Source organism: Myxine glutinosa, chromosome 1 (genome assembly GCF_964187855.1).
Source record: "Myxine glutinosa chromosome 1, kmMyxGlut1.1, whole genome shotgun sequence".
NCBI classification, from domain to species: domain Eukaryota; kingdom Metazoa; phylum Chordata; class Myxini; order Myxiniformes; family Myxinidae; genus Myxine; species Myxine glutinosa.
The window spans coordinates 363,885,176-363,895,917 of NC_136261.1; the positions used below are offsets into that span (position 1 = coordinate 363,885,176).

At 43.2% G+C, this 10,742-nt stretch overlaps 1 protein-coding gene across 3 annotated transcripts in view; it reads right to left on the reverse strand.

Annotated features, from left to right (window-relative positions):
* LOC137414450 (uncharacterized) overlaps nucleotides 1-10,742 on the reverse strand; it is a 93,662-nt gene that overhangs the window by 48,758 nt on the left and 34,162 nt on the right. For all 3 annotated transcript variants that reach the window (XR_013621828.1, XM_078769997.1, XM_078769998.1), the window contains exons 2-3: nucleotides 7,792-7,892; nucleotides 1,800-1,904 (exon numbers count right to left, since the gene is read on the reverse strand). Coding sequence is in view for 2 of the 3 variants with exons in the window: in XM_078769997.1 (XP_078626123.1) it covers nucleotides 1,800-1,904; nucleotides 7,792-7,876 (190 nt within the window). In the remaining variant the exon portion in view is untranslated. The remainder of the gene's footprint in view (nucleotides 1-1,799; nucleotides 1,905-7,791; nucleotides 7,893-10,742) is intronic.

The following is a 10,742-nucleotide window of genomic DNA, read 5'->3' on the forward strand; positions in this document are numbered from 1 at the left end:
CAGTTGTTCTCACAAACCTGCAGCCTCTTTTGTTGACTTTGTCAGTGCCACCTTCTCCAGAAAGTAAAGGTAGGCTGGCGTTACATAAAACACCCAAACTTTCTCTTTCGATTTCCTTGATATTTATCTGTCTGCCAATCACTCTACACTCCTCCGTTTATTCGCACTCACCTGAATCCGCCTCCACACCTCTGCTTCCAAACTACCATCCCTGGTCACTGTTCATCCCCCAGATACTCAAACCTATTTCCCTGCCTGATCTCATTCCCCTCTATCCTGATAATAATTTCCTTATTCTGCTGCTGCCTGACTCATGTTACCACCATCTTGTATATACATACTCATCTTCAATCCATGTTTCCAGAATTCCTCCTTCTACTCCCCCAGTAACTCATACATCTCCTGCTTACTCTCCGCCACAACAACCAGAATGTCTGCATACAACGTCTTCCACAGAATACCTTTCATTTTTACCATCCTGCTTCCGAGCTCAAACACCAAGATAAACATGACAGGGCTGAGAGACCTTCTCTGCCTCAAACCGATATTCATGCTGAACTCTTCTGGCATCCCAGGACCCACCAAAATGCTTCCATTCATTACCTTGTACATCCCTTCCACCAACTCTCAGGGTCATAAGCTCATAACCATCTCTCTCGGGACAGTTTCAAAGGCCTTCTCAAGATCCTAATGCCGTTTCACCATGCATCTCCAACCTCTTCTCCACCAACTGTTTTAGCGTGAACATCCCATCTGTAGTCCTCTACCCTTTCTAAGCCCCTGTGGTTCTTTGCCTATCCTCCCATCCAGAATCCTCTCCAGTACCTTCATGATGTGACTTAGGACCGTAATACCTATGTACTATCTCGTATCCTGTACATCACCCTTCATCCATATTGGCACAATTCGCCCTGTCCTCCAATCCTTATGATCCCCCTCCCTGTTCCTTCTTTTTATTTCCCTCGAATTGTTATACTTATGAGCTCCTCACCACAAAACCTATCTCAAATCAAACCGTCTCTCATACATATTCAATACATTTTCTTCCAGAATCCGAGCAGGAAATAAGGCTTGATCAAGATCACTTCAAACCCATGAGTCGATAAAGAGGATTTTCCAGTCATCTTAAGACTGATAGGTCACGTCATAGGTCACGTGGTATGGCAGCCATCTTGGATTGAAAGCAAATAAGTTTTTTAAAAAATTCTCGAAAACCGCTGAATGTAAAAATTTGAAACTTGGCAGATTGTCAAGTACTCCCAATGGGGAACAAAAGCTTGATAATGATGACAACAAAGGTGAAGTGGTATACCAGCCAAAAATGTTTTAATCGAATTCCTTATCCTAAAAATCTGAAATTGCATGCACATGATCTATGACCCATTTGTATTGAAATATAAAATTTATCATATCATAGGTCACATGGTTTGGCAGCCATATTGGATTGAAGGAAAACATTAAATAATTATATCTCTGAAACCACTCACCCTATCGATGCGAAATTTTACAAATATCATATAACAGGACTGTTGCATATAGTTTGAAAATCATGATGTCATAGGTCACGTGGTTTGGCAGCCATCTTGGATAGAAAAACGAACCTTATCCGAACAACACGAAACTTCACAAACGTGATCCCCTACCCATACATATGCAGAGTGATGGCATCTACCTGTTGTGGGACTATGCGGAGGCATATTGGTGACACAGTCGCATTGTTCTAGTTTGGTATATTTTTTTTTGCACGAATGTCAGTCGTCAAATTGTACAAAGCAAACTACATGGGGATTGTCACAAACCTTCGTATTGTCGATTGCTCTGGTTGTGGAATGCTTTTGTTTGTGGAATATCCAAGTTTTCGTCGATGTCCTGCTCAGTTTTCACTTTCAGATTCACAAATAAGTCTGGAAAAACAAGCACCTTTTTATCAACACAGGTACTCTTGGGCCATTTACTAGCATCACTACATATGAACCTGTACCGAGTAATACACAAGGTTGTTGTTTTTCTTTTTTTCTGAGTTGTATTTATTTTTACTTGGATAATATGTCACTTGTTAAGCAGTACAAATTAGTCAGGGCTGCTGAACACGAGCCGACACCAAGGGTGGTTGAAGAGCCTTGCCAACTAGTTTTTCAGGAGCAACAATGACAATTGTACAAAAAGTTAAATATGTTCAACTTTTACAATGATTTATCGACGGCAATAGTGCATCGTGGTGTGTGGCAGTCTCCGACAACCGACAAAGCGGTGAAATGTATTGATCAATTAAACTTCTTCTGTTTGTTGTTGCTTCTGGCCAGTTGCTTCTGGCCACAGCAGCATATCATCTACAGCATTAAAAAAAATTGTAGCTTTTGTGAACTTTGAAGACCAAAAAGGCGTTATGAAAGTTCAATATGTTCAATATAGTAGCCTGAACACGCCCCTCGTTTCCTATATTTAACAAACGTTAAAAAACAATAAAACAGCACTATTCTCGGCAAATTGTGTTATAAAAACAAAGTCTCTGCCTTTGAATTACATTCACAGATGTGCCAGTGGATTGCTCTATATACTTTGTTGTGCCGTCATGTGTCCAGCTGTTCTGACGTGTGTGTTTGTGTATACTTAGAGTTGATGATTGTTTAAATTGCAGTACTGCATTACCTGTGGCCAAAAAATCTAAAGTTATTGCAACTTGCTCTGCAGTAGAGATGGCACCCCTGAATGTCACATGCCGTGGTCAGATTACTGCTAGTTGGTGGTCGTGGTCAGACGTTATGCTCACGTAACAGATTCCTGACAATTCTGGCACTGATTGGTCTCAAGCCAGGGATGCTGCGAGCTGTCAGTTTATCCTGCAGATGTTTCACATGTCTTCGCCAAGAAGGTCGACGGTCTCTGATGTTGCCAGTTTGTTGACTACATCCCCAGAGTGACTAGAGCACCAAAACATCCAGCCACAACGTTTTTGGTGTTCTGATGAACACTTAAATGTCTAGCCACAACGTTTTGTGACATTCCGATCTCAAGTATGCCAATAGCACATCGACTTTCATTTTCGGAAAGGCGTGACATCACGTTTACAATGTTAAGACGTCAATAAAAATGTTTTTCACAGCTGGGACGTTTCACCGAATCGTGCTGCGTTGCAAATTGCTCAGTACCACGTGTAGCACTGTCACATGACTCGGTACACATGCACGGCAATTTGTGTGTGTGGTGCACAGTATGCACGTGTAAATTCCGGATATTCACGGGTAAACTAGGGAACATCTCAAGGCACATGTTGGCCGACCATTATATTGCTAATGTACATGTCAGTATCATTTTGTGCAATTTTTTAATAGTGCACAGGAATTTTTTTTCTGTTCATATATACACCTATATAAATGCAAGTTGCATGTGTTTGAACATGGTAAACATCATAACCACAGCATGTAATTGCTGAATAATACCTCGTTTAAGAGCTGTTGGCTACGGACAGTGCATGTGGAGGTATACAAATATAAATATTCATGATATTTTGAGTTATGTGCATTTTTATTGCACACATGGGTGGTGTATAGGCTCAAGGTCGTTGGTTCACGCATCTACTGGAATAAAAAAAAAATGTAACCACAAATTATTCAGTTAATTCTATCAATATATAATTACCTTTCCATCGATTTACTTCACCAAGAAACCTGAACAGTCTCAACAGCTAATGACTATCATGTTGTCAAAGGACATTCCTTGTAAAAGCCATAAATATCCCACACTGCATTGGGAATTAATTCCCTTATAAACTGACCCGGACTTCTTACTAATGCTTCCACTTTCTGTTCATGCACATGTTAGGAGTACAAAAGAACAATGCCTTGTGTGAGCGGAAGGATGACGTTTCACGAACGGTGTGTAATCTCAGATTCGCTGGTTCGCAAACCTACCAGAAGTAAAAAATATATAACCACAAATTATTCAGTCAATTCTGTGCAATGAATAATTTCATTTTCGTTGACTTACTTCACCGAGAAACCTTAGTCTTAATAGAAACTTGGCATTTAATATGGAATTTTTTTTTTGTGGGGGTGAACTTACTTTTCAAGATGTCTTAGAACCAAAAGTTCATTGAAATTATGTTGAAATTATTCTAGATTTTGTTAATGTGACCTTTAAAAGAAACAAAAACCACATTTGACATTTTGAAGCAAATAAATTGATCCTGGAAAGTGATGTCAACTGATATCGAAAGAAAGGACAGAGTTGGGAAAGGGGGTTGAAACCTTGGGTGGGGGTTGAGGACTTATAGTTGGGAGTGGGGAGATGACGTGCTAATGCTCCTGAAGAGAGTGGGTGTTGCTAGTATATAAACATGAGGCACAAAATCTTAGCAATATAAACTATAACGGGACTTGGTAGAGCGCATACCTCTGCCAGGCTGATCAGTTTATGTTTTGTATCTACTCATAGGCCAACTAGCCAACTCATCACCAAGTTTTGTCATAACTCGTCCATTACTTTTTTTAATATCATGTTATATAATCGCTTTTGGCCCGATTTCTCAATGGTGAAGAATCACTTTAAAATTAAACAATTCTCGTATCCGAATCCATATTCAGATCTTCACCAAAATCGAATCGATTAGTTCTTGTCACACACCCAAGCCGACCACAAAGTTTTGTCCAAATCCGTCCATAACCTTTTGAGACATTGTGCTATGTATCGGTTTTAGCCCCATCACTCAATGGTGAAGAATCACTTTTAAAATTTAACAAGCGTTTCACCTCGGTCCCCCGTCGGGGAAGTGATGCGAGTTGACAAAGTGGAAGACGCAGAAAACATGCTATGATATGATATTTCGCTCACAAGGTTCAGACATACATGTAGGCGGCCATCTTGGATTTTGACATGGCGACCCAATTTCCAATAGCGTTCTTCCTTATGCCGAGATACACCCACACGCCAGATTAGAAGTTGGTACTTCGCTTATTTTTCAAGATATTCATCTCACAAGGTTCAGACATACATGGCGGCGGCCATCTTGGATTTTGACGTGGCGACCCAATTTTAAACAGCGTTCTTCCTTGTGCCTAGATACACCCACACACAAGATTAGAAGTTGGTACTTCGCTTATTTTTCAAGATATTCATCTCACAAGGTTCAGACATACATGGCGGCGGCCATCTTGGATTTTGACGTGGCGACCCAATTTTCAATAGCGTTCTTCCTTATGCCTAGATACACCCACACACAAGATTAGAAGTTGGTACTTCGCTTATTTTTCGAGATATTTCGCTCACAAGGTTCAGACATATATATGGTGGTGGCCATCTTGGATTTTGACGTGGCAGATCCAATTTTCAATGGCGTTCTTCCTTCTGCCGAGATACACCCACACACCAAATTAGAAGTTGGTACCTCGCTTATTTTTCAAGATATTCATCTCACAAGGTTCAGACATACATGGCGGCGGCCATCTTGGATTTTGACGTGGGGACCCAATTTTCAATAGCGTTCTTCCTTATGCTTAGATACACCCACACGCCAGATTAGAAGTCGGTACTTCGCTTATTTTTCAAGATATTCAGCTCACAAGGTTCAGACGTACATGGAGGTGGCCATCTTGGATTTTGACGTGGGGACCCAATTTTCAATAGCGTTCTTCCTTATGCTTAGATACACCCACACGCCAGATTAGAAGTCGGTACTTCGCTTATTTTTCAAGATATTCAGCTCACAAGGTTCAGACATACATGGCATCAGACAAACATGGTGGCGGCCATCTTGGATTTTGACGTGGGTTGCACCCACACACCAAATTCGAATGCGGTCCTTCGCTTACGCACGCAAGCCCGCACGGACGGACGGACACACAGACGGAGGGGAAAACCATAGTCCCCCTTTCGCTCCGCAGTGCGACCGGGGACAAAAATTATTGTATCCGGATGCATATTCAGATCTTCACCAAAATACAATCGATTCGTCCTTGTCACACACGCAACCTGTCCATCAAGTTTCGTCCGAATCCGTCCACAACTTTTTGAGATATCCTGTTCACAAACAGACAGATAAACAATCAGAAAGGGGTGAAAACAACCTCCATCCACCTTCGGGGGCGGAGGGAATGAGGAGGATGACAGCCCAAGGATGCGGGGAAACTACTATTTCTTAATTTATAACTGAATGAATCCAATCTTTTTGTGGTGTTGGCCGAAATGGAAGTTCAGCCTAAATCTTTTTACAATCCAGCTCGCAAGGTCCAATATTCGATTTGAGCCAATTATGGCAGGAATTTGGAGTTTGACCAGGGTGCTTGAGATAACTTGCTGACTCTTTTTGAATGCCACCATGGGAACTTTAATGTCCAGTGTCCACCAACTAATATCGAAGAGCATATTGGGTATAGATGTGGTTTAAGTAAGGATGAAGGACAGGGGGTGATAGATACAGGGATAGGATAAAATGGGCATTAAAGTGGGTAGAGAGTCCAACGCTCTGATTTTAATTGGGTGCAGAAATCCAAATCGAGCGACGTTTTTCCTGCACAAGTTTCAAAGTACAACTATACACCTTTCACACAGTGCATTGAAAGTAAAGGTGCAGGTAATGGACAAAAAATGCAAACACCATGTGCATCCAGGAGGGCATGGATATGACGTGGCATGAAGTAGACAAGCGTCTGGAAAGGTTTTGCAGGAATGTGGCACCATTCCCTCCACAAGGAAGTCCTACAATTCAAGTCGGTTTGATGGAGGCAGCGACATCTGTCATGGCACCTCTCCAGACAGTCCCACAAATGCTCTACAAGTCTATACGATTGAGGTCCAGCGATTGGGATGGCCATGAAGATGGGTAACTTTGTCTTTGTGCTCCTCAAACCACCTGCTGATACCACGTGCCCTGTGGACTGGGCCATTGTTGTCCTGAAAGACACCCGTCCCAGGAAGGAAGAAATGCTGAATAAACAGAATGCAGATGATCACTCAGGATGGTAGCATAGCACGCTACATCAACCCTGCCTTCAAATGAAATGAGTGGACCCAGGCCATGCCAGGAAAACACCTCTTAAAACCATTATGGAACCACCAGAACCTTTTACTGCCGTAACTAGGCACTCAGGGTTGTAGATCTCCCTGGGCTGTCGCCGCACGTGCACACATCCATTCGTCAAGAACATGAAGGACGACTCATCAGACCATATCCCATTCCTACACTGCTCGGCAGTCCATTGCCTATGCTCCTTGCACCACTGGACATGCAAATGAGCGTTGCCAGGTGTTGTAAGCGGTATGCGCATAGAAACCCGGCTATGGTTATAGTGCTCTATTAAGTTCCCTTCTGACCATTTGGCGATGCAGCATGCTTACGGCCCACGTTGAACTCCACAAACAATTTGTCCACCATTGCTCTCCTATTTTGCCTCATAGTCTGGACTAATGCCCATGTATCACGCTCAATTAGTATGCGCTTCTGCCCACTATTGCCCTTTGATGATGACATGACAAATTATTTTTCTCTGGCTGACATCACCTTTGTGACACGTCAGCAATTTCCACAGCCTTTGTCACTGAAATGCCTGCCAAAGGCGCACCAATAATTACACCTTGCTCGAAATCAGTGAGGTCTCCTCTTGTGGTCATGCTGGCTCTTAATACCAGACTCGAGCCATAGCCCACCTGTATATACATGCCAGGAAGAGATTTGCAAATTTCACACACCGGTCATGTACATATCTGGATATTACACGTTTGTAGAAGATATTGGAACAACTTGGTGAAAAATAAATAAATGAGAAAACTGTGATATTACAGGCTTTCACCACTTACCATCTTCCTTCTTCCCTCTCTCTTCTTCAGGACCAAGGTAGTTCACATCCTCTATTTTGATCTTCAGGATTTCAAATCCTTCCATCACCTCAGCATTCGTTCTGCATTCAGGCAAAAGTGAATCTCTGATTTTAACTTTTTTTTTTGTTCACATGGCCTAAAGTTTATAGTGGAGCTGCATAAACACACACACAAACACACACACACACACAAACACACACACACACACAAACACACACACACACACAAACACACACGACAAAGGAACGTCCATTCACGATCGGCGAAGTATACGATTAGTGTTATTGTGCTTTGCGTGGTTAGGGTTAGAACAACGTATACCACAACAGAGAGAACAGTGGACGGAAAATTGGTGTGTTATTGTGTGACTGGTGTATGTTCTTAAAGGAAGAAAGCACAAATCACCACTCAAAATGCTAAAAAAAACAAAAAACAACTCCTGTTAGAACAGCTGTACACAGGCATCCGAAGTATGTCGAGTAATCCACCGGCACATTTGCAAAAATTTCAATATCACATTTTCAGAAAACTCATGGAAACATGAACCAAAAGCAATCATTGAAAACAAGGAAGTGATGCTCACACATGCACTAATGATCCAATCGAGCATAAACATAGAAAACAAAGCATTGCGACCGGATATAGTCTTCATCTCCTCCTCTTTATAAGGTGTGAGGTCCGATGGCACCAAGCTCCTGCCCTGCCATGACCACGATACGATAATCCTCCACTCCAATCTGTCCTCAGCCAACTCTCTCCACTCTCCAACCACTCCCACCTTACTGATATCCCACCTCGCACAATTCTCCCATCTCAACCATGGTCTACCTCTTTTTCTCCTACCTTGTTCCTTGAACCCACCCAATTTCTTTGCCATTCTCTTCCCTCAAATCGCACCAAATGTGACCAAATACCAATACCTCAAAATTACATGAAATGATACTGGAAGCTGAAGAGTGCAGAAATTGTACCAGTGATTATTGGAACAACGGGAATGATATTGTTACGGTTTTTAGAACCTTCACATGTAAATTTAGTAGTAAATTCCCTCATAAATGACCCGTGTACATGTCCCCTTAATTGGCTGTTAATTAAAGATTGCACCTTAGTTAGTCCATGTACAACACTGAGGACACTTTAGGACCTCTCTTTAGTTATATCATTATTCTGTGTTCCAGGTAAGGCTGCGTTTCCAATAGTTGACTCTACGTTGCATCAATCAAATAAGATAGTTCCCCTTTCAATTTATCCCCAATCGTCTCTGCAAAGTGCCTTCCCCAATCATCTCGCCTCTGCCAAGTGCCAGTGACAGTTGGGCTGTTTCGTTGGCATTACACCGCCAAAACTCCATTGCCCACGAGGCCAGGATCGGAGAAGAAGAGGGAGGAGCCGCCAGAGCACGGGCGTGGCACCACCTCGTCATCAAAGGTGGGGTCAGAGGGCCCTTAACGACCAACCAGGGCTCGGTGGGCATGGCTTGATAGGGCGTGGCAAGAAACATCTAGAGAGTTTGAGAGGGTTCCAAGGGCATGGCAAGAAACGTCTGGTAGGTTCGAGAGGGTTCCAAGGCGTGGTAATAAAACCCTTGGCGCAAAGCCCCCACCAGAGACGTGGGAGGAGGTGCAAGAGAGACGCATGAGAAGGGAGCACGAGATGAGCTGGAGATGCAGGAGGAGGTTCATGAGAAAGGAGCATTGGAGAGAGACGCGTTACCAATCAGCACTGACGACCGGGTTTTCGCCACTGCATCGGAGCGTGGACGCTCACGCGGGGCACCAACGGCGTACCGCGATTTCCGAACCTCCCTGCCCACCAGTCCTGTGGACCGTCTGCCCTTCTCATCCTTCCCACCATTCCTGCCTGAAAACCCCATTAGTGTACATGAGTTTGTTCTGTTTGTCTTGTCCCTGGGTATAAGTAAGCTTGTTTAAGGATTTGCGCTGTGTCTTCTTCTTCTTCTGTATATTGCTTTCGTTTCTCCTTTGGTTTCTTTGGTTTTGTATAGTAGTTAATAAATACCTGTTCCTCCTTATTCTTTGGTTTTCATTCTCGTCCGATCGTCTTCATGTTTTCCCTATTGAATATCTGTGGCACGATTTTGGCAGAACCGCTTACAATCGGGTTTAGTCTTTTGTTAACGGCTCGGATTCCGGATTGCTAAACCGCTCGGCAAACCCCATCTCGTCCGGGATTCGAGCGGTACCTGTCTCCCTGTTTTGCGGAGGGATTGATAAAGGTATTCGGGCTAATACCTGGACCAATAAACCTGATCAATCCCACCCCGCAAAAGAGCGTTACAAGTACCAGGACCGGTCTGACGGCCAGCTTAACAAGACAAGGGGATTAAACCCCCCTTGCTAACGGGAGTGCCGTCCCCCGGATCTGTAACAATATAGAAGAACCTTAAAGAAGTCTTAAAAACTAGCCCTGGGAATATTAATACAAACGAACTGCAGTTGGAAGCTGTCCGAGGATCGGTGACGATCCTGAAAGGAGCCGTTAGACCAAAACTTTGGGAAAAAGAAAGCATCACAAATTTGGTCCTTGAATCATGATCCCTCACCCAAACGCAGGTACATGTTTACACACACACACACACACACACACACACACACACACACACACACACACACACACACACACACACACACACACACACACACACACACACACACACACACACACACACACACACACACACACACACACACACACTTTTGCTTTGTTTGCTTGTGCTCCAAGATGGCGGATCGCAAGTGAGGTGACATCACAAGCACACCCTCTATAGCTGCCTGGCACTGTCTGCTTTCAAGCTTCAACCCCAATCTAATACTGCCGTCATATCCTTCACCTGTGTCACATGCTCCAAAACTGCCCTTTGCTTTATATATAGTTCCTTTTTCCATTATCATCTATCCAACGAGTAATTC